General features: G+C 38.5%; 1 protein-coding gene and 8 non-coding genes across 11 annotated transcripts; 8 read left to right on the plus strand and 1 right to left on the minus strand.

The window, feature by feature from the left end:
• The first annotated feature begins 21 nt into the window (after positions 1 to 21).
• On the plus strand, positions 22 to 128 carry trnal-caa (transfer RNA leucine (anticodon CAA)). Its single transcript has 2 exons — positions 22 to 59; positions 83 to 128. It is a non-coding gene; the product is annotated as a tRNA-Leu (tRNA).
• A 429-nt stretch (positions 129 to 557) lies between these two features.
• trnaf-aaa (transfer RNA phenylalanine (anticodon AAA)) lies at positions 558 to 664 on the plus strand. The gene is made up of 2 exons: positions 558 to 595; positions 619 to 664. It is a non-coding gene; the product is annotated as a tRNA-Phe (tRNA).
• Positions 665 to 1,093: 429 nt separating this feature from the next.
• On the plus strand, positions 1,094 to 1,206 carry trnal-caa (transfer RNA leucine (anticodon CAA)). The gene is made up of 2 exons: positions 1,094 to 1,131; positions 1,161 to 1,206. It is a non-coding gene; the product is annotated as a tRNA-Leu (tRNA).
• A 280-nt stretch (positions 1,207 to 1,486) lies between these two features.
• On the plus strand, positions 1,487 to 1,593 carry trnal-caa (transfer RNA leucine (anticodon CAA)). The gene is made up of 2 exons: positions 1,487 to 1,524; positions 1,548 to 1,593. It is a non-coding gene; the product is annotated as a tRNA-Leu (tRNA).
• An 81-nt stretch (positions 1,594 to 1,674) lies between these two features.
• On the plus strand, positions 1,675 to 1,781 carry trnal-caa (transfer RNA leucine (anticodon CAA)). Its single transcript has 2 exons — positions 1,675 to 1,712; positions 1,736 to 1,781. It is a non-coding gene; the product is annotated as a tRNA-Leu (tRNA).
• A 380-nt stretch (positions 1,782 to 2,161) lies between these two features.
• On the plus strand, positions 2,162 to 2,274 carry trnal-caa (transfer RNA leucine (anticodon CAA)). The gene is made up of 2 exons: positions 2,162 to 2,199; positions 2,229 to 2,274. It is a non-coding gene; the product is annotated as a tRNA-Leu (tRNA).
• Positions 2,275 to 4,354: 2,080 nt separating this feature from the next.
• On the plus strand, positions 4,355 to 4,467 carry trnal-caa (transfer RNA leucine (anticodon CAA)). The gene is made up of 2 exons: positions 4,355 to 4,392; positions 4,422 to 4,467. It is a non-coding gene; the product is annotated as a tRNA-Leu (tRNA).
• A 628-nt stretch (positions 4,468 to 5,095) lies between these two features.
• trnal-caa (transfer RNA leucine (anticodon CAA)) lies at positions 5,096 to 5,208 on the plus strand. The gene is made up of 2 exons: positions 5,096 to 5,133; positions 5,163 to 5,208. It is a non-coding gene; the product is annotated as a tRNA-Leu (tRNA).
• A 2,846-nt stretch (positions 5,209 to 8,054) lies between these two features.
• LOC134324499 (leucine-rich repeat-containing protein 63) lies at positions 8,055 to 22,260 on the minus strand. 3 transcript variants are annotated; one of them, XM_063006367.1, is made up of 13 exons: positions 22,179 to 22,260; positions 20,846 to 20,913; positions 19,636 to 19,691; positions 19,389 to 19,470; positions 17,826 to 18,299; positions 16,864 to 16,992; positions 15,423 to 15,559; positions 13,258 to 13,356; positions 12,665 to 12,718; positions 11,875 to 12,011; positions 9,400 to 9,483; positions 8,374 to 8,518; positions 8,055 to 8,275 (listed from the first exon to the last, which is right to left on the minus strand). In XM_063006367.1, exons 4-13 carry the CDS (start codon positions 19,450 to 19,452, stop codon positions 8,255 to 8,257), a joined length of 1,344 nt encoding a protein of 447 aa, XP_062862437.1. In that variant the 5' UTR covers positions 19,453 to 19,470; positions 19,636 to 19,691; positions 20,846 to 20,913; positions 22,179 to 22,260; the 3' UTR covers positions 8,055 to 8,254. The 3 variants fall into 3 exon arrangements, with proteins under 3 accessions (XP_062862437.1, XP_062862436.1, XP_062862438.1); XM_063006366.1 differs by lacking the exon at positions 19,636 to 19,691; XM_063006368.1 differs by lacking the exons at positions 12,665 to 12,718; positions 19,636 to 19,691.
• Between the last annotated feature and the right edge of the window lie 470 nt (positions 22,261 to 22,730).

The raw sequence follows: 22,730 nt of genomic DNA on the forward strand, positions 1-22,730 counted from the left end.
TTTCTCATCTTGTTGTTGTAAGTCAGGATGGCCGAGCGGTCTAAGGCGCCAGACTCAAGTGTGATTACTTCCCTAGTGAGGATTCTGGTCTCCGAATGGAGGCGTGGGTTCAAATCCCACTCCTGACAGCTCTCTTTAATTCTGCCTCAAAATACAATAGGAAACATCCTTTTCTCCTACATTTCTAAGCTTGTTGGAGTAAATCAGGATGGCGGAGTGGTCTAAGTCACCAGACTCAAGTGTGACTCCTTCAGTAGTGAACGTTCTGGTCTACAACTGGAGGATTGGGTTCAAATACCACACCTAACAAGCATCTTACTTCTGCTTCAAAATACAATAGAAAACAACATTTCACTCCCCATTTCTCAGCTTGTTGTTGTAAGTAAGAATGACCGAGTGGTCTAAGGCGCCAATCTCAAGTGTGACTTCTTACCTAGTGAGGAATCTGGTCTCCAAATGGAGGCGTTATTTCAAATCCAACAACTGACAGTTATCTTTACTTCTGCCTCAAAATGCAATGGAAAACAACATTTCACTCCCCATTTCTGGATGGCCGAGTCAGGATGGCCGAGTGGTCTAAGGCGCCAGACTAAAGTGTGATTCCTTCCCTAGTGAGGATTCTGGACTTCAAATGGAGGCGTGGGTTCAAATCCCACTACTGACAGCTTAATTTTTAAAAGGGCTACCGCACTGCGGCTACATTTCCATGATATACTAATATCAATTACTGTCACAATGTAAGTGGGTCCCACCCATCACATCAGGAACTACTGCCTGAATCATAAGGGAAAGACTCGAGTTATTTTTGACGAGTCCGAGTCGAGTCAGGAGTCATTAGGAAAGAGATTCAAGTCTGAATTCCGTTTGTATGCGATTTAATAAATGTGACTCGGACTCGATCCATCTGTGTTCAGCAGATTAAAACAAGCTCATAACAAAGCGCGCTGAACCCTGATTGGTGTGGTTGATGATTATGTGATTATTACACAGTGAATCATTACTTCAAAAGTAACGCATTTATAACCCACACTGACGTGCAGTAACATTATAGTCATTCTCACTCATTTGCTATAAATACAGCCATGCTGAGTAAGTCAGGATGGCCGAGCGGTCTAAGGCGCCAGACTCAAGGGTTACAAGCCTTCCAGTGTAGTGGAGGATTCTGGTCTCCGAATGGAGGCGTGGGTTCAAATCCCACTCCTGACAGCTCTCTTTAATTCTGACTCAAAATACAATAGGAAACATCCTTTTCTCCTACATTTCTAAGCTTGTTGGAGTAAATCAGGATGGCGGAGTGGTCTAAGTCGCCAGACTCAAGTGTGACTCCTTCAGTAGTGAACGTTCTGGTCTACAACTGGAGGATTGGGTTCAAATACCACACCTGACAAGAATTTTACTTCTGCAGTTTAAAGTAAACCACTAATTCTGCCTCAAAATACAATAGGAAACATCATTTTCTCCTACATTTCTCAGCTTGCAGTTGTAAGTCAGGATGGCCGAGTGGTCTAAGGCGCCAGACTCAAGTGTGATTACTTCCCTAGTGAGGATTCTGGTCTCCGAATGGAGGCGTGGGTTCAAATCCCACTCCTGACAGCTTTCTTTAATTCTGCCTCAAAATATAAAATACAATAGGAAACATAATTTTCTCCTACATTTCTCAGCTTGCAGTTGTAAGTCAGGATGGCCGAGTGGTCTAAGGCGCCAGACTCAAGTGTGATTACTTCCCTAGTGAGGATTCTGGTCTCCGAATGGAGGCGTGGGTTCAAATCCCACTCCTGACAGCTCTCTTTAATTCTGCCTCAAAATACAATAGGATACATCATTTTCTCCTACATTTCTGAGCTTGTTGCTGTAAATCAGAATGGCTGAGGGGTCTAAGGCGCCAGACTCAAGTGTGACTTCTTACCAAGTGAGAATTCTGGTCTCCAAATGGAGGTGTGGTTTCAAATCCCACTTCTGACTCGACTCTTTTAAAGTATTCCTCAGTAAAATAAACCCACTTTCTAATTAAATAATGATTTAAACTAAGTTAGAACTAAGTTAAATTAAACATCATTACACAGTGGATCATTACTTCAAATATAACTCACTTATAATCCAAACCAACATTCAGAACTATTTACTCTCACCCAATTGACCTAAGTAAGCCTCAGTTACCAGTGTCAGGATGGCCGAGTGGTCTAAGGCACCTGACTCAAGCTTCAATAACCTTTCAGAGTAGTGGAGGATTCTGGTCTCCGAATGGAGGTGTGGGTTCAAATCCCACTTCTGACATAACATTTTTGTATGGAAAGAAATACAATAACTACAGTGGAAAATTTTAAATGTAATACACGCATGTCATTGTTTTTCCACAGCGACATGCACTAAAAAAGTGATAAAATGAAAGGCAATACCTCTAACAGAACAATGAAATTTGCTTTCTATTAGTAAGTCCGGCATGTTCATCTCTAAATGGCTCAAAGGAAATTAAGAATTTGGAATGGCATACGTAGCTCTGACTTGAACCTTATATAAATGCTGTGGTAGGACGGCAATTAAAAAAATTCCTCCACAAATATTTCCTATTCTGAAGACTGATCTTACAGTTGGTGATGCTAAAGGTGGCACACGTAGTTTCATGCATTGGGTCATGGCTTTTACACAGGCGTGTGAGTTGTGATACTAAGTTTGATACTTGGTATCAGTGAGTTAAATTTACAGATTTAGCGTCATATTTTTGCTCACAAAAACGTATGTAACTTGTCTGAGAACATATCTAGACAAAACCAGGTTTTAGAATGTAGCCCACTATGCTACTACCAGTTAAAGGAAGAGGAAATCCTAAGAAATGCGGTTCTGTTAAATGGGCAAGAGGTTACCTGTTCACAGAGGCACTCTGATAGTAATTTGGCAAGACTGCAAATTGACGTACAAATTGTTTATTGCAAATCTGGCATATAAAAATACAGAATACTTTACTTAGAATTGCTCTTGCTTTCTTTAAAATATACAGCCAGTGATCAATAGTGCTTAAAGATAAGAAGAGCAGTAGAATATGGATAGGTCTAAGAATAAAGCGTGGAGCATTAGGGGGAATAAAGACATGAAAATGAATTAGTACAACAATGCCATTCAGATATCCAGAACAGGGCAACTAACAATCTACAGAGCAAATCACCACAGAAAAGACCAAATACATAAAGCAATTCACCACACCTCAATCCTCAATCCAAGCAAAATAGTGCAGGACTCTACTTACATTTACAACCCAACTATTAATACAGACCACATCACTCTGGCTCAGTCCTAATGGTCATTAATTGCTGCTCATAAACATTATTGAACAATATAACACGTTTTCAGATTTTTACCAGCTGGCTAATTTGGCTTAAAACCCATTATAAACAATAACCAAGAAAGCCCCAAAATGAACAAAAAACAGAAGAGGAAGAGAAAACAGTGATAGACTCTGCTTAGCAACTTGTAGTATCATGTACAAATACAACCAATTAGCATCTGCTACACATGACAAGATATGCTAATTAAACCATTATATATGTGCTAGCTACTTTGGTACTTTAAAGACAATAGGTTGTTTTCAAACCCACAACAAAACATAAACAGGTGAGTATTTACAGTTTAAATACACCAACATGCTAAGCTTCATTTACAGAGTACAAAATGAGCACAAAAGAATAAAAAGTGTAAAGTGTATTTTACACAGGCGACATTACACAACGGTTAAAGTAGCAAGTTGCTAAAAACTCAATAAACAAGCATCAACTTACATTAAACTGCTGCAATGTTCAGCTCCACAACCAATCTTCCACAGAATCAAGACAATTATGATGTTAACTCCAAAAATTTAAATCTGTTCGTTGTAAACACTATTTATATGAGCGCCAAAACGTGAGGTAAAAATGCGCTAGTTTATTAAAAGGGTAACGAACTTTTAAAAGGGCAACCGCACTGCGGCTACATTTCCATGATATACTAATATCAATTACTGTCACAATGTAAGTGGGTCCCACCCATCACATCAGGAACTACTGCCTGAATCATAAGGGAAAGACTCGAGTTATTTTTGACAAGTCCGAGTCGAGTCAGGAGTCATTAGGAAAGAGATTCAAGTCTGAATTCCGTTTGTATGCGATTGAATAAATGTGACTCGGACTCGATCCATCTGTGTTCAGCAGATTAAAACAAGCTCATAACAAAGCGCGCTGAACCCTGATTGGTGTGGTTGATGATTATGTGATTATTACACAGTGAATCATTACTTCAAAAGTAACGCATTTATAACCCACACTGACGTGCAGTAACATTATAGTCATTCTCACTCATTTGCTATAAATACAGCCATGCTGAGTAAGTCAGGATGGCCGAGTGGTCTAAGGCGCCAGACTCAAGGGTCACAAACCTTCCAGTGTAGTGGAGGATTCTGGTCTCCGAATGGAGGCGTGGGTTCAAATCCCACTTCTGACATGGTTCTTTTTAACAGTCGCGCAATTAAATAAACTCACAATCAAACTATCATTCAATTCGTTACATGCATTAGGCAGCGACTTCCTTAGTTCATTAATACATTAAATAATTATTCAAAAACTGAATTTTGTTTACCTAGGTTCTCTGTCTTATATACACTTTTGTTTAAATACAAAATAAGTGAGTCGTGTATGTAAAAAAAAAAAAAAAATCAGAAAGAGTTCACATTTAGAATGTAGTCTATGAATAATTTTTGATACCCGGGTCGATAGTTTCACTCAGTGAGTCAAATCGACAAGTTTAGCATAATAGCACAGGTGAGTATTTACAGTTTAAAGTAAACCAACAGGCTAAGCTTTATTTACTGAATACAAAATAAGCACAGCAAGTGTAAGTGGCTCTTAGACTGGCAACATTACACAATAGTTAAAATAACAAGTTGCCAATGTAATTGTTTGTCAATGTCATAACTTTTATTAAATAGCTGACTGTCTAGCTTGGTGTAGCTTAGCAAACACATTTTATTGACTACGCTAGTAAATGAGGAATCGTTTGGGAACCGAAATAGTCGGCTCTTCGCTATTACGCGAAACCACACATCCACTCTAAATACACCAATAACCTCAGTGTCAGGATGGCCGAGCGGTCTAAGGCACCAGACTCAAGGTTCCATCATCTTCCACTAGAATAGAGGATTCTGGTCTCTGAATGGAGGCGTGGGTTCAAATCCAACTTCTGACATGAAGCTTTTAAACAATCACTCAGTTACATGAACTCACTACGGAACTATGATTCAATTAGTTAAATGCAATAGACAGTGACTTTCCCACAGGGCTTGTAGTTGTTGGATAACTTAGCTCTTTGATATATTAGACATGCTGTGTATGTCAGGATGGCGCCACGCTCAAGGTTTACAAACCTTCCAGTGTAGTGGAGGATTCTGGTCTCTGAATGGAGGCATGGGTTCAAATCCCACTTCTGACATGTTGCTTTTGAACAATCACTCAGTTAAATAAATTTACAATAAAACTATGATTCAATTCAGTAAATGCAGTAGGCAGTGAGTCAAATTGACAGGTTTAGCTTAATAGCTAAAGAGTTGACTCTTTCGGTTCCCAAACGGTTCCTTTTTTGGTAGCTTACTCAATAAAATTTTGTTGTTAAGCTAAACCAAGCTAGACAGTCAACTATTTAATAAAACTTATGTGTATCTGTTGTGTTCAAACTCTATCAAAGAATTATGGAACTAAGTTAAATTACACATTATTAATATAATAATGTGTAAGGCGCCAGACTCGAGGTTCAATTGCCTTCCAGTGTAATGGAGGATTCTGGTCTCCAAATAGAGGCATGGATTCAAATCCCACTTCTGACATAAAGATTTTGTATAAAGTTGAATGCTGAAAATGTGAAACAACAATATTTTCTTTGTGCTGCTTTTCATTAAATATCTTAATCAAGAGACAGCTCACAAATAACTGTTTACGTATAATTTTCTCTTTCAGAAGTAAATAATGCTCAACTGGAACTGTTCTGATGCTCCTTGGGTCCAATGTCCCACACTGGACAAACACACCCTCACAAACACATCAGGAGATGTCACTATTAAAACCAGAACAGATCAAGTATGAAAACTTGTTGCCCATGTTAAGATCCAGAAGACGTCTGGTTTCCTTTATTTCCTGCTGTACGAACCCCTTTCGCAGACGAAAAAAGAAATTCTCCAGTGCTCAGACTGTGGAAAGAGTTTTTCTCGACAGAGCACTCTAAAACTGCACCAGCGCATTTACACAGGAGAGAAGCCTCATCAAAGTTCATTCTGTGAGAAAGGTTTTTACTCAGCAGAGTCATCTTCTACTTCACCAGTGCATTTACACAGAAGCGAAGCCTTTCCTTGGCACAGACTGCCGAATGACCTTAAGTGATAAATGTAACCTCAAAATGTAACCTCTCCACACACCGGAGTATCCTTGCTTTGAGTGTGGAAAAACTTTATCAATGCGATACTCTTGAAAAACACATCAGCACATTCACACTGGAACAAGCCGTATCCCTACCCTGAGAGTGGAAAAGCTTTAGCAATTCAAGTACTGTAAAAACACACCAGCACATTTACACTGGAAAGAAGCCATACCACTGTTCAGACTGTGCAGCTTCAAACAACAGAGCATTCTTCAGCTACTGTACACCAGCGCATTTACACAGGAGAGAAGCCTTATAGCTGTTTGCAATGTGGCAAGAGTTTTGCTCAGCAGAGTAATCCTCAACTACACCGCTGCTTTTATGCAGGAGAAAACCACTATCAATGTTTAGATTGTGAAAAGCATTTTATAGTCTCAACACACACCAGCGCATTTACACAGGAGAGAAGCTGTTTCACTGTTCAGCGTGTGGCTGCAGCTTTAGCTATTCCAGTGCTTTAAAGACACACAAGTGTGCTAAGACATGCAAGTTTGAGAAAAAAATAAACATGAGGTTATGGCGGCGAGTTCAACCAAATAAAGGTGTAGATATTCCCCCGGGTACCTGGTGTTTTAAATTAGATAAAAAATTTTTTTTTTTTTTTTTTTGATAAAAACATTTTGAACATAATATTTTTTTCATGTTTTTACTGCATTTTACAAAATGTTTTAACTGTTTTTTTATATGTCACATGTTAAAGGAGTCTTATTTAAATTATGAAAACAGTTTCTGTGCAGCTACAAAGAGTGTTAAACCCAAGTACAGATTTTTTAGGGTCTAGAGCTGTACTGCAAGCTCGGACAACAACAATTTCGATTCAATTTCTGTGGCAGCAATGCAAAATTACACTCTGGTGAGACCCATTGCTTGAAGTCAAGAACCCTGAGTCCTGAAACATTTAACAGTAGGTATATTTAAATCTGGTTTTCTGCAAGATGGAAACTTTGCAACCACATACAGAAGAATAGGATTTTCAGGGGGTGAACAAAACTCCAAAAAGAAACACCACATGACTAAGGCCTTTGACAAAATCCCAGTAATAACCTCAGTTGGATGTGTAAATAATAATAGGTCGACTGTTATTTGTCAGAGCTCTTCTGGAGCTGAACAGTGCTGTTAACCTTTTTATGTGAGATTTCGGAGCAGCATGAGGCAGCTCGAACAGAGAGGCTAGAGAGGCAAAATAGTGGGTGTTTTTGTAGGTTCAGTAGTCACACAAACTGGGAAAAACAGACAGGCAAAAAAGCATTTCGACACACCTGGGTATTTTCTTATTCCACAAGCCAAACTGTCTACAAAAACAGAAAATTCAGTAATGCTAATCCTCTCCCTATGAGAGTATTAGCAGTACTGAATATCTAGGATGACGCTGTCACCTAAACCTTAAAAGAAGCAAGCCTGAAACGAGATAATGAGCCAAAGCAGACGACCAACACCAGAATAATTTATAATGTAGTATTTTCAAGTTTTACGCTAAACTTAACTTTTTGTTAATGTGCCTTAGCCTAAAGCGGGCTGGAATTATGCAGTGGTGTAATGTTACTAAGATTTATAATAGTTTTATTAATAATACAGTTAATGTGGAATGTCAGCAAACAAATTAAGAATAAAGCATTTGGTGGCTATTTTAAATTAATGACTTTATTAAGACTTGTATTGGAAACTTTTATTGGGGGCCAGTTGTAGGTAAAAAAAAAACTTTTTCTTTCCCTAAATAAATCCAACATGCAACAACACAACCACAACTGACATCTACTAATGCATAAGCGTAACGTGAATACTGGAGAAACAGGAAGGAATACTGGATTATCATCAGTAGACGAGGCTATAGACACACATGGTGAATCTGAAAGAAAAGAGGTCCCAGGTTACACTCAGGGAATGATAGGCATCATACACCAACCAAGATGTATATGCATACAATGTGTATATACAGTACAGTACCTTAATGCCAGTCTGTGTGTGATGTGGTGTGTTTTGTGTTGACAGCCAGTTTCCATCCAATTTCAGTTGGGACACAGACAAACTCTGAAGGCTTATGGGTAGACCTGTTAACTGATTCCCCTCTAGGTTTAAATAGAGTAGTGATCTGCACATACATAACAGCAAAGGGAAATAGTTTCACAGTTTTACATTTTCTATTCATGTTTTTTATAGTTCCGTAATGTTATTTGATTGGGTGAAATGGGTTTCAGTCATGATCTGCACAATAGTAAAATGCTACGGTTTTAATATGCCTGGGTGATGCATTGATCTAAAGTGCTAGCACACCACTGCAGAGTGTTCAAACTTGTGAGTTCAAATCTCAATAGAGCCACCGACCTCACCGGGCGCCCACACAAACACAATTGGCCGTGTTTGATTGAGGGAAAGTTGGAATGGGTCTCTTCCTGCTGCAGGGGGTTTGGCTCACATAAAGCATAGTGTGGCTCTCTATACGCAATACTGCTGGGAACCTAATATTGGCAGTAGATAAGTAGTGGCTGGCGACGCTGCGTGTGTCAGAGGGGGCATGTGATGGCCTACAGCATTTTCTTTGCCAGAATGGAGGCAGTACAAGCAGTAGAAGAGTTATAAATTGAGAACTGGAAATGACAATATTCCGTTCCAGTTTCCAAACTTTACTGCACAACTGAATTTGGCTTTAAATGAATTCTTTAACAGTTGGATGATGAAGCAAATCACAAATATTTTGTTAATACTGCCATGTCACAATTATTGGTCAGCAGTCAATACAGCAGATGTCTTGTTCCTATTTATTCAGCACATCCACCATATAGATAATATTTGTAAGTATACAGCTATTGATTGTAGCAGTCAACATCCCCTTTATATTAGAAAAGACATCAACCACTATAGGCTCACCAATGATCAGGTTTTGTTGTGGTGGTGGATCATTCTCAGCACATCTTTCTACCCATACTTGCAATTGCCATCTTGCCTTCTGTCCACCTGTGTACTCATTCTTACCTGAGGTTCCTGATCTTCTTGCTTACATGGCCAATGAGGTTGTGAGACACATCCAGGTGTTGCAGAGAGGGTAGATTGTATAACCTGCAAAACCCACACTTGTTAGAAACCATGAGCACATACACCGATCAGCCATAACATTAAAACCACCTCCTTGTTTCTACACTCACTGTCCATTTTATCAGCTCCACTTACCATATAGAAGCACTTTGTAGTTCTACAATTACTGACTGTAGTCCATCTGTTTCTCTACATACTTTTTAGCCTGCTTTCACCCTGTTCTTCAATGGTCAGTACCCCCACAGGACCACCCCAGAGCAGGTATTATTTGGGTGGAGGATGATTCTCAACACTACAGTGACATTGACATGGTGGTGGTGTGTATGTGTGTGTTGTGCTGGTATGAGTGGATAAGACACAGCAGCGCTGATGTTTTTAAACACTTCACTGTCACTGCTGGACTGAGAATAGTCCAGCAACCAAAAATATCCAGCTAACAGAGCCCCATGGGCAGCGTCCTGTGACCACTGATGAAGGTCTAGAAGATGACCAACTCAAACAGCAGCAATAGATGAGCGATCGTCTCTGACTTTACATCTACAAGGTGAACCAACTAGGTAGGAGTGTCTAATAGAGTGGAAAGAGAGTGGACACGGTATTTAAAAACTCCAGCAGTGCTGCTGTGTCTGATCCACTCATACCAGCACAACACACACCACCACCATGTCATTGTCACTGCAGTGCTGAGAATGATCCTCCACCTAAATAATACCTGCTCTGTGATGGTCCTGGGAGAGTCCTGACCATTGAAGAACAGCATGGGGGGGGGGGGGGGGGTAACAAAGCATGCAGAGACACAGATGGACTACAGTCAGTAATTGTAGAACTACAAAGTGCTTCTATATGGTAAGTGGAGCTGATAAAATGGACAGTGAGTGTAGAAACCAGGAGGTGGTTTTAATGTTATGGCTGATCGGTGTATAGTAAGTACTTAGTATTAGCCCCCACTGAATTCATCTATTTTTACATATTTGTCACAGTACATGGTTTAAGATCATGATATATATCATTAATATAAAACAAAGAGAACATAACATAAAACACAATGTTTAAATGTAAATTAAAAAGTAATTACACCCCTAAAAGCTAATAACTGGGTGCAATACTTTTAGGGGAAACAATGGCAACCAAACCCTGCTGACAACTGAAGATCAGTCATCTACATGTAGAGTAATTTTGGCTCAGTCTTCCTAGTTGCATTAAAGTGTTGTCAGCCATGAATTGCCAAGCCAATCAGACTTAACTTAGCAGATAAGTGTATGCGCTTTGTCACTTTTAATAAAAATGTGTGCTGAGGTCACAGTATGCACTGTACACTGATGAGCCAAAACATTAGAACCCGACCCCCTGTCTCTTTGGTACCAATAATAGTAATAACAGCTGTAATTTGCTAAATTGCTTGAGCTTTTATTAAGTTTCATTCCACTACCTGGATGCGAATGCATAGATGAGCCTTAATGTCTGAGTACTGAGGGGTTTAATAAGCATTTTGGCTCTGTAGGCAATTGTTTTTCCCTAAACTTGGGCAACAACAGAAAGCCAGTGAACAGAGCACAGTCATGGGTCGATGTTAAAGCACTTGGGTAAACCAGGACTGCTGCTGCATTTTTAATGAGTTTTAAAAGTCACATAGTGGACATGTTAAGTCATGCCAGAATTAAGCTGCAGAAGTTCAGCTTCTGGATGGTAAAAGACTTGAGTGGTTTTAAAAAAGAGGAATGATCAAATCCTTCTGATGTTCTAGAGGAAGAAGCTGCATGATTAGCTTAGTTTAGCCACACACAAAAAAACAGCTGGCTATCCAGAACAACACAACTGTTTGGTATATTTTAGGAGGATGTGACCTGTGTCACAATAACAGGACAAGATCTTGGCATAACCAGAAAGATATCAGCTTAGTCCTGCAGGGGTTAAGCGTAAGATGATGATCTGACGTCCTACATGAGATATTAGATGTAGATCCCCTCCCTGAACTCACCTCTCCTGGTCAGAAACAGTCCAGCACCATATTAAAGCACAGGAGATTGCTGTGATTCTCTGCCAATTCAACTCAATAATACAACTCAAAACTTACTTTTTGACATTTAATGTTCTTTTCCACTGTACACTCAGTACACACAGATTTAGTATTTTTTTGTGCTGAAAGGAGTGGAGCTAAATAAAGACACCTGCTTTTATAGGCCTTATGCCTCAGAGTTCCCCAGATTTTGCATTCTTCAATGCTTTTCTGTTCACAGCAATTGTAAAGAGTGGTTATTTGGGTTCCATTAACCTTCAAACCAGTCTGACTTTTTCTCTCTGTTTTTTTAAATGAACAAAGTGTTTCCACCTGACTTGATTGGTTGATTAAAAAGCAGGAATGAGCAGTTGTACAGATATTCCTAATATATTGATCAGTGTGTGCATTGTAGTTACTGGCAGGGCAAAGCGGTTAGCTTGCAGAAGGAGACCACAAGTGTCTTCAGGTTAATTAGCTTCTCAATCTCCACAGGAATTTCCTCAATGGGATTGTCCCTTAACTTCAGCACCTCTAGTTTACTGAGCTTACATACCTAAATGAAAAAGAAGAAAAAAAATGGAGAGAATTAATGAAAAAGTGTACGACATAACAAGTGCTACAAGACGATAGCAAAAATGCTAACATGATTCTGCTTATGTAAAGAAACTTGACATCAAGAAAGTTCATTTGTATTTGTTGTGCACAAAAATAAATAAAGCTTTAATAATTATGTCTAGGGTGGCACGGTGGCTCGGTGGGTAGCACTGTCGCCTCACAGCAAGAAGGTCCTGGGTTCGGTTCCCAGGCGGGGCGGTCCAGGTCCTTCCTGTGCAGAGTTTGCATGTTCTCCCTGTGTCTGCGTGGGTTTTCTTCCGGGAGCTCCGGTTTCCTCCCACAGTCCAAGAACATGCAGTCAGGTTAATTGGAGACACTGAATTGCCCTATAGATGAATGGGTGTGTGTATGTGTGTCTGCCCTGTGATGGACTGGCGCCCCATCCAGGGTGTTACTGTGTGCCTTGCGCCCATTGAAAAGCTGGGATAGGCTCCAGCAACCCCCTCTCCCCCAATTGGATAAGCGGTTAAGTGAGTGAGTGAGTAATTATGTCTAAAAGTAGGTGTTTGTTTTTAACTAACAGCAAATGCAAATGGTGGTGCAGCAGGTAATATTGGTGCCACACAGCTTTGTTAACCTAGGGTTCAATACCTGCCTGTCTGGATCTTTGGTACCTCTCCACTTTCCAAAAAACTCTTTGTCTGTCTGGTGTGAATGAAAGTGAATGAATTATTGAAGGAGTGATGCCTGGGGATAGACTAGCATTCGATTAATGTATTAACATGAGTGTATTAATACCTTCCACCACTACAACCTTGATCAAGGCAAAAAGGTTACTGAGGTTAAATGATTTAAAGATAAATTAGAAATATAAATTGCTACACTTCTGGCTTCCTCCTATCATCCCACATGATAATTACTAGTAACTGTGAATAATAATAATAATAATAATAATAATAATAATAATTTACTGTCACCGTCAACATTGTCAGCCAACATCATCGCAGCAAACTTAACACATAAAACAACACACCAAAACACCAGTGCAAACAGACGCAAAGTGCAACCAGATACCATGTGTGCATCTGTGTGTATGTTTCAGTGTTTTCAATGCTTGTACATTATTTGCAATCCTTTAAAATTAGTGGTAGTTTAGCAACTAGTCACTTTTAAAATTGGTTATTACCAGGCATGTAACAAACGACATTAAACCTTATGTGATTGGACAAAAAATAAAAACCCACCTCTAAAGGAAACTCAATGAAATCATTGAATGACAGATTAAGGTAAAGGAGACTTGAAACAAGCAGAGACAGATCTGGCAGCTGGGAAATAAAATGAGCCTGTACACACAAACACACACAAAAAGAGATACATTAATAATTGTCCTTTTAATGATGTTCTGGATACTTCATAGAGTTTATAATGCTAAATGCTATATACAGTGCCTTGCAAAAGTATTCAGCCCCCTTGAACTTTTCAACCTTTTGCCACATTTCAGGCTTCAAACATAACGATATGAAATTGTAATTTTTTGTGAAGAATCAACAACAAGTGGGACACAATCGTGAAGTGGAACGAAATTTATTGGATATTTTAAACTTTTTTTAGAAATAAAAAACTAAAAAGTGGGGCGTGCAATATTATTCAGCCCCTTTACTTTCAGTGCAGCAAACTCACTCCAGAAGTTCAGTGAGGATCTCTGAATGATCCAATGTTGACCTAAATGACTGATGGTGATAAATAGAATCCACCTGTGTGTAATCAAGTCTCCGTATAAATGCACCTGCTCTGTGATAGTCTCAGAGTTCTGTTTAAAGCGCAGAGAGCATCATGAAGACCAAGGAACACACCAGGCAGGTCCGAGATACTGTTGTGGAGAAGTTTAAAGCCGGATTTGGATACAGAAAGATTTCCCAAGCTTTAAACATCTCAAGGAGCACTGTGCAAGCGATCATATTGAAATGGAAGGAGTATCAGACCACTGCAAATCTACCAAGACCCGGCCGTCCCTCTAAACTTTCAGCTCAAACAAGGAGAAGACTGATCAGAGATGCAGCCAAGAGGCCCATGATCACTCTGAATGAACTGCAGAGATCTACAGCTGAGGTGGGAGACTCTGTCCATAGGACACAATCAGTCGTACACTGCACAAATCTGGCCTTTATGGAAGAGTGGCAAGAAGAAAGCCATTTCTCAAAGATATCTATAAAAAGTCACCTGGGAGACACACCAAACATGTGGAAGAAGGTGCTCTGGTCAGATGAAACCAAAATCGAACTTTTTGGCCACAATGCAAAATGTTATGTTTGGCGTAAAAGCAACACAGCTCATCACCCTGAACACACCATCCCCACTGTCAAACATGGTGGTGGCAGCATCATGGTTTGGGCCTGCTTTTCTTCAGCAGGGACAGGGAAGATGGTTAAAATTGATGGGAAGATGGATGGAGCCAAATACAGGACCATTCTGGAAGAAAACCTGTTGCAGTCTGCAAAAGACCTGAGACTGGGACGGAGATTTATCTTCCAACAAGACAATGATCCAAAACATAAAGCAAAATCTACAATGGAATGGTTCACAAATAAACGTATCCAGGTGTTAGAATGGCCAAGTCAAAGTCCAGACCTGAATCCCATCGAGAATCTGTGGAAAGAGCTGAAAACTGCTGTTCACAAACGCTCTCCATCCAACCTCACTGAGCTCGAGCTATTTTGCAAGGAAGAATGGGCAAAAATTTCTGTCTCTCGATGTGCAAAACTGATAGAGACATACCCCAAGCGACTTGCAGCTGTAATCGCAGCAAAAGGTGGCACTACAAAGTATTAACGCAAGGGGGCTGAATAATATTGCACGCTCCACTTTTCAGTTTTTTATTTCTAAAAAAAGTTTAAAATATCCAATAAATTTCATTCCACTTCACGATTGTGTCCCACTTGTTGTTGATTCTTCACAAAAAATTACAATTTCATATCGTTATGTTTGAAGCCTGAAATGTGGCAAAAGGTTGAAAAGTTCAAGGGGGCTGAATACTTTTGCAAGGCACTGTAATAGTACTCCCATGGTCACTGTGGAAAAAAAGTTAATATGGAAAATAATGAACACATGGTTTTGTTGGAACAATTACATTTCTTGTATATTTGTAGTGTGAGCTTAGGTTAATTAACCATGCTAACATTATCTTCAAGAGCTTTTTACCCACTTCTCCCAAAGGTGCCAACAATTCATAAGCTAACTGCATCTGTCTGTCTGTAACTGGCATTTAACACATACAAATACTATAAGAAATGTAAAAGAATACAGACTTTATTTCCCAAAATAAAGCCCTAGTGTAGATAATAAGCTCGTTTAGGCTGAGAATGGCTAGCTTCAAAATAAGCTTGACAGTAATACACACTCACACACACACCTTAAGGTTGAGGAAAGAGCCGCCATATTTGATGCACTCAAGAACAGCATGTTCGGTTGGACTGACTGAAGTGAGGAAAGGTGATCGCGAGCGGCGTAAACCCTGGAAGTGTTTATCCGTAATGGAACTCAGGACAACTGAGACCGGTAAAAGAAAGAACATTACAGTTGTTTATACACTCACCAAGCACTTTTTTATTAGCCACATTTATCTGGCACATACGTACATTCACTGACTACTTTATTAGCTACACCTATTAGCTACACCACCTATCTAATTTTTTGAACTTGGTTGCTATATAATTAGTAAGACTGTAATCCATCTGTTGCTCTGATACACTTTGTTACCCCCTGTACCTCATTACCAATTGCAATAGACCTCCATGGGACCCCACTGACCAGATGATGTTTGGATGGTGAACCGTCCTCAGCAGTGCAATGACAGTATCATGGTCTCATGGTCATAACATGGTAGTGCATGTTTTTTGTAGGTTATTGAGGGGAAAAGGAATTCCACTAACAAAATGCTTAAGAAATAATATAAGCTGAATTAAGTAAAAAAAAAAAAGCCAACATTAAAATAGCTAAAAAGCTTTGGAATGGCCTAGTCAAAGTAGTAGGCTAAACCAAACAGAGAGTCCTAAAATTAGAAATCCATGCCTACAATGTAGCAGTATATCTAATTTAAAGCAGTTTTATTTAGTTAAATGTAAATTATTAATATTAATTATTTACTAAATAATGTAAATGCAGTAGATTAAGAAAATATACAGACCTTTTAACGTTTTCCAAACTTAGTGTTGTGGATTTGTATTTGAATGTGTTTTATTTTTCTGATTACCCATAATAAAGTGAAAATGTGTCTAATGTGACTAAAAATGTCTGCATTTATTAAACATAAACATATATTTAGGTGTATAGACACTACATGACATGACATTCACTCTACTGGTAAGACATAACCGAATTTCCACCTGACATAACAGAACATAACTAAGAAATTGCCTCATGGCAGTAAAGCCAAATTTCAGGTGCATAAAGAGAGTCAGGCAATGCTGTCTACCTATCCACCTCTTGTGCAGGCATCTGCAGTAAGGAACTCTGTCAACCTTCCTTCCTCAGGTACAGCCAGCCAACTGTGTATGTTGAAAGTCTGGCCTGGTCAATAATACAGCTAAGATCTGAACTCAAGGGTCGAGATTTCAGGATTGGTGGGCTACTGTGCCACCCAAGCACTTTACATTACAGCACCAGTATTAATCTATTGATATTAAATAACAGTATCCTTTGTTTATGTAGTTTAAAAGCAAGTGAGGCAGAAATAGATAAACCCAGACATTAGAAAGGGTCTCTACAAACATTCAGCCATGTATTGTATCTAGATTTATGAAGAATACATATGCTAGCATTTTTAAGGTGTAGGGTGTGTGTGAGAGACTTGCCTTGGTTTTCATCATGTGATGTGTGTGCGTGCACAGTCAGCTTCTCGTCAGGTGTCCACAAAATTCTATTATCTTCTAGATGCCTCAGGTATTCTGCCCGTGCCCTCATGTAGGTCAGAGCAGCCAACTCTAAATAAGTTGAAAATTGAAAACTGTTCAAAGAAGAGATATGTCATGTTTTACCCTGCATCACATTCTGGGATCAACGGGATGCTTGTGGACTGATTTAAGATGCATGTTTTGGAATTTTTCACCAGTGATTCCATTATAATTGCGTATAAAGGGAACACTGCAGATAGTCTCAGTTGTTTACAAGCAAGGAAGGATCGAGGTTAATGTTGGAGGTTCTCTACTTTGCACAAATGCATAACTAGTCCCAATGCATAGTCCAAAAATGAAGAACAATGTTTCTCAATGCATAGTTGCTAGAAATCTAGGAATTAAAATCAAAAATGTTTTTCTTGACTGAAAATCATGTTTCAATACATGAATACGTGTGTTAAGGACATGACTTTGGTAGAACCATAAAAGATTGGCTGAATGTTTGGTTTGAAAGATACCCTATAAAGTCTGCTTAAAGATGCTCCTTACATATGCTGGCATTTGCTTTAAATTTAGTCATCACACTTCAAAGGGACATTCTTTCATTTAATACAAATTTTAAGTAATACCTCAAAACAAATATTTTAAGCCCCACACCTAACATTAAGGTAAGGTAAGGTAGCTCAACCCAAATTTGAATCTCAGCAGCGTCTAGATGTTGTGGTTTGTTTCTGCACTTCTAAAATTGCCAGTCTGCCAAATGCCAAATAAATAAAAGTATTTTCAGAAGTTTGGCTACTATTTATAGGTAAACTACAGTGAATATTACAATACAATGGTTATGTGTGTATATTTAATAAGAGTAAAGTTTTAGAAATGCTTCTAGATCAGCGGTTTGATGTCATAATAACTTGTGTTACCACATAAGATCTGCCTTTGTGGAGTCCTGCTTTCTACTGGAGGCAGCACCTCACAGCTCAGAATTAGATTGGCCACTTCTCTCTGATGCCCACTGTGCAGCTCCAACATGGAGTGATCGATAAACTTCTTGTGTTTACACCTCGATGACTCAGATTTGCCAGGCTGGACTGTACCACTTTCTGACTTGCCAGATTTTATGAAGTCATCTAGGCAGAAGATTGGAGGAAGAGGTGCATAGCGAGGATTATCTTCCAGTAAACCCAAAATAGGGGCTTTGGGGAAAATTCGTAAAGGTCGAGAAGGAAAAGAGTTAATAATTTTGTGTGGTGTAAGTGGAGTTTCAGGACGGGAGAAAGCCAGTGGTGTAGAGGGTGGACAGTAATTTGACGTAGGTGTGTCGCCATGGCTGCTGTGTTCACTGGTTTCCTCCCTTTTTTCATCATCTTGGGAAAGACTGCACTCTACCAGCCTACCTGGAAGGAATACAAAGAGCCAGATTATATGATAATATGCCTTTAAAGGAATACACCAGTGATTTCTGATCTAATCTCCATCCACTATATCTGTAGTGTTTACACAAGGGCAATATTTTAATCTTCACTGTGCTGTAAAAATGATGGAAACTGCCTCTAGTATTACAAAGTCAAACACTAAATGATTTTAGAGAAATAAAGCAAAATATTACACAATATTATGTAATAAACAAAATTATTTAACAAACATATTACCCTTGTGAAAAAAAGTAAATAACTGATTTAACTACATTTAGCAGCAATGACTGCAACTTAACGGTTTCATCTTAATGATCTGATATTAGTCAAATCCTCTTTTGCATCATTCCCTTTCAGCTAGTCTAATCAAAGCTAATTCCCCTATTGCAATTCCCTGGCCAAATCTTCCACCCTCACACTGGCCCGAAAAGCGATGAGACTACCACATGCCCCCACTGACACAGAGGACCATACCGCCCACAGACAGTCAGACTATAAATTCCACAAATACCCCACAACTAGTACAGGAGCCTTAACCAGACAGCAGAGGATGCAATTCCAGAGCAGCAATGAGCCATCATTCCTTCCCCAGGTACAGCCAGCTAGGCCAGGTCAATAGCACAGACTGCATCCATCTTGTTTTAATCGTCTTGCTTTACCACATCACCATGTTATTTAGGTTGAAATGATTGCAGAGAATTTGCAGATGGTACTTGGAAAAAGTCTTTTGATCATGTAGAAGATTGCAGTCAAGTAAATTATTGTAGTAGGAGCTTTGTGTTGGAAGCACATTGAAACACCTTGGATCTGGTTAATGCTTAAACATCAACTTCATTCAGTCACTGAATGGTGAACACGCTACAAGTTGTCATGTACAGATCCTCTCTCTACATACAACTCAGTTTGATCTATTTTAACTGTTTTTAAATTTAACAATGCATTACCTTGTATATGATAATCTAAAATATCATGGCAGTAATAACACAGGAGCAACTGCAATTATAAGAAGTGTAACAAAAGTGTAACATTTTTCAAAGGTACATATGAATCAATAGATGTGGTAAAACTTACAACGTGCAGGGGTGTTTTTAGGAGGAAGAGGTCTCCGCAGGAGCTGGATTTGTCCAGATGACATTAATCTGTGATGGTTAATCTGTCAGGCAATATGGTTATTTTGAAAAGAAATGAATGAGCAAACAAGAACAACATTACCTCAATGTACAGTTGCAAGGTACTTAGGATTACATTATCTAAATTTCATAGCATTATTAAAAGATTCTGAGAATCTGGAAAAACCAAAAAGACCAAAAAGCAATACTTAATTCATGTAAACTTTTACTCCTCAGACTTCACTGCATTAAAACCAGCTTGCTTCTGTAATATAACCACAAGAATCAGGAATAGTTTAGAAAACCCTTGCCAATTAACAGTTTGTTGCTGGATGTACAAATGCAAGGAAATACTACTCTGGGCTCAAGCTCATTCGAGATGGACTAAGTGAAAACGTGTGGTGGTCTGTTTTTTAGTTTTTTGTTCACATTTTTGGGAGATATTAGACACCGTGTTCTCCGAACCAAAGAGGAAAAGGGTCATCCCAGTTGCTACCAACATATTCAACATATAGTTGAAAAGCCAGCTTAGATATGGTGTTTGTGTTGATGGCAAGGGTAACTTTCTGTGGACCACATCTGTGAAGACAGCATTATTTTTGAGGGGAACTCACGCAGTTTATATCATATGCTGCCATCTAGTTGACATCTTTTTAGGGACTTTCCTGTTTGTTTCAGCAAGACGATGTCAAGCCACAATAAAATTGAGAAGCCAGACCTGTTCTTTGCTAAGAACATGTGCATTATAAAGAGCAATACATGACAATGAAGACCCCTGAGTAAGAATGGAAGAAAACAGCTAACAGTCATCAGTTAACAAACAATACAAACATTTAAAGAAACGTTGATTAAACAGTGGCAAACAAGACCCTGACCCATTTTTTTTGGAACGTGTTGCACACATAATATTTAGACTGATTGTATATAATTTAATTAGTTAAAATGCTTTGTCTTTGTACTATTGAACATAGGTCAAATCATTGCTGCTTTTCTGGAACAGGTTGTATACTATCTGTGTGAGTTATTATACACCATTTAGACATATTTTCATACATTCATACTTTAATATAGTCATGATATATAATCATATCAAAGTGGACATATTATATATAAAATGGTTTGGCTGGTTCTTAAGATTATGACAATGCAACCCAAACACAACCTCCATACATCATATTTAGACTGTAAATATGAAGGTATTCGCATTATAAAACATCCACTGTCAAGAATATTTTACATTTAGGTATTCACGTGAACTTATGGAGAGAATTATCATCACTGTATCATGTGGGTTGGTGCCAACTCAACCAATAAATTACATTTTTAATAACCCAGGAGCAACTGCAATTATAAGAAGTGTAACAAAAGTGTAACATTTTTCAAAGGTACATATTAATCAATAGATGTGGTAAAACTTACAACGTGCAGGGGTGTTTTTAGGAGGAAGAGGTCTCTGCAGGAGCTGGATTTGTCCAGATGACATTAATCTGTGATGGTTAATTTGTCAGGCAATATGGTCATTTTTAAAAGAAATGAATGAGCAAACAATCTAACTGTTTAAGAACAACATTACCTTGATGTACAGTTGCAAGGTACTTAGGGATTTCATTATCTAAATTTCATAGCATTATTTAAAGATTCTGAGCAAAGCAATACTTAATGTCTGTAACCTTGTACTCCTAGACTTCACTGCATTAAAACCAGTTTGCTTCTGTAATGCATATAACCACCAGAAATACTTTACATTCAGGTATTCATGTGAACTTGTGGAGAGAATTATCATCGCTGTATCATGTGGGTTGGTGCCAACTCAACCAATAAATTACATTTTGGAAAGATTGTATTGTACATCTGCTTCTTAAGCTTTATGTTCACCTGTCTGGAACAAACATATTTTGTTTTCATTGAGCATGATGTAAATTGAAAATTTTGTGCCTTAGTATAAACAACAGTTTGGCTAATGTGTGTGTGTGTGTGTGTGTGTGTGTGTGTGTGTGTGTGTGTGTGTGTGTGTGTGTGTGTGTGTGTGTGTTTTAGGTGAGTGAAAAGCTATAAATAAATGAAAACCTAACTAAGTTTAAGAATATAATTTAAAACTCAAGCCCTACCACTGCCAGGTTGCCACTGTTGGGCACTTAACCCTCAGTTGCTTATACTGTTACAACTGTAAGTCACTTTGGATAAAAGTATCTGCTAAATGCCGAAAATAGAAATATATTCTGCTAATACCTGTACTAACATTTACTAGTATTGGTTGTTTAAATTAACACTTTTTCACTTTCACTTTTTTTTTACTTTACTGACAAAGAGTTGAACATTACAGGTCACAAAATAAATCACTAATATTTAGGCTTTACAATAATAAGTTAAAGTAGAATGGAAAGTTGCAAAACAGTTGTTGATTATTATTATTATTATTATTATATAACGTTGCTGAACAAAATGTGGAAATGATTGTTTGTGTCGTCACCACCTATCTGTGTTTCCTGGGAAGCCACTACCATCCAAATCCACCCTAAATCAATAAAAGTAATCAAATAAATCAAATGAAAACCTGTGGGAGACTTCAAGTGATTTTCACTCACTCAGTGTCGCATTCTACTACATAAATGCTTGCAATTCCTGTCAATGCTTATTTCAATGTCATTTATCGGCTAAAATCTTTAAAGAAAAAATACAATAATCGCTGGAAAAAATATTAAAGTCTATTGATTCTTATTTAAAAACTTTTAAAATGTCTTTTGAAACTTACCGCGATTTTTAATTCCAGGTTTGTTTCCAGAACCCATAACAACTGTGGTATCTAAGAAACGGGTTGCCAGATTGACTTGTATATCTGAGAGTCCTAAATATTTGTTATACCGCAACATGAATCTTTCAGTTTTATTTTCATTCATTCATTGTCTGTTTTACCATCGATTTATCCTGTTCAGGGTTGCGGTGGATCTAATTCACTGGGGAAAAGTAGGAAACACCCTAAACAGGTCTCCAGCCCCCCCCCCCCCCCCCCAATATATACAAAACAGTTACAATAGGTGTAAAAATATAAAATAGAATAAAATATTAATATAAACAGTGCAAATAATAACAATTAAAAAGGTGACATTTACAATATTGAGGTAGTAAATAAACGTTTGTTGTGTGTGTGTGTATGTGTGTGCGTGCGTGCGTGTGTGTGTGTGCGTGCGTGCGTGCGTGCGTGTGTGTGTGTGTGTGTGTGTGTGTGTGTGTATGAGACATGGTCACCCACTGTCCCTCACCTGGTGGCAGGTGTGTGTATAGAGTGCTGCTAGTGTGCAGCTCT

Source organism: Trichomycterus rosablanca, chromosome 12 (genome assembly GCF_030014385.1).
Source record: "Trichomycterus rosablanca isolate fTriRos1 chromosome 12, fTriRos1.hap1, whole genome shotgun sequence".
In the NCBI taxonomy this organism is placed as follows: domain Eukaryota; kingdom Metazoa; phylum Chordata; class Actinopteri; order Siluriformes; family Trichomycteridae; genus Trichomycterus; species Trichomycterus rosablanca.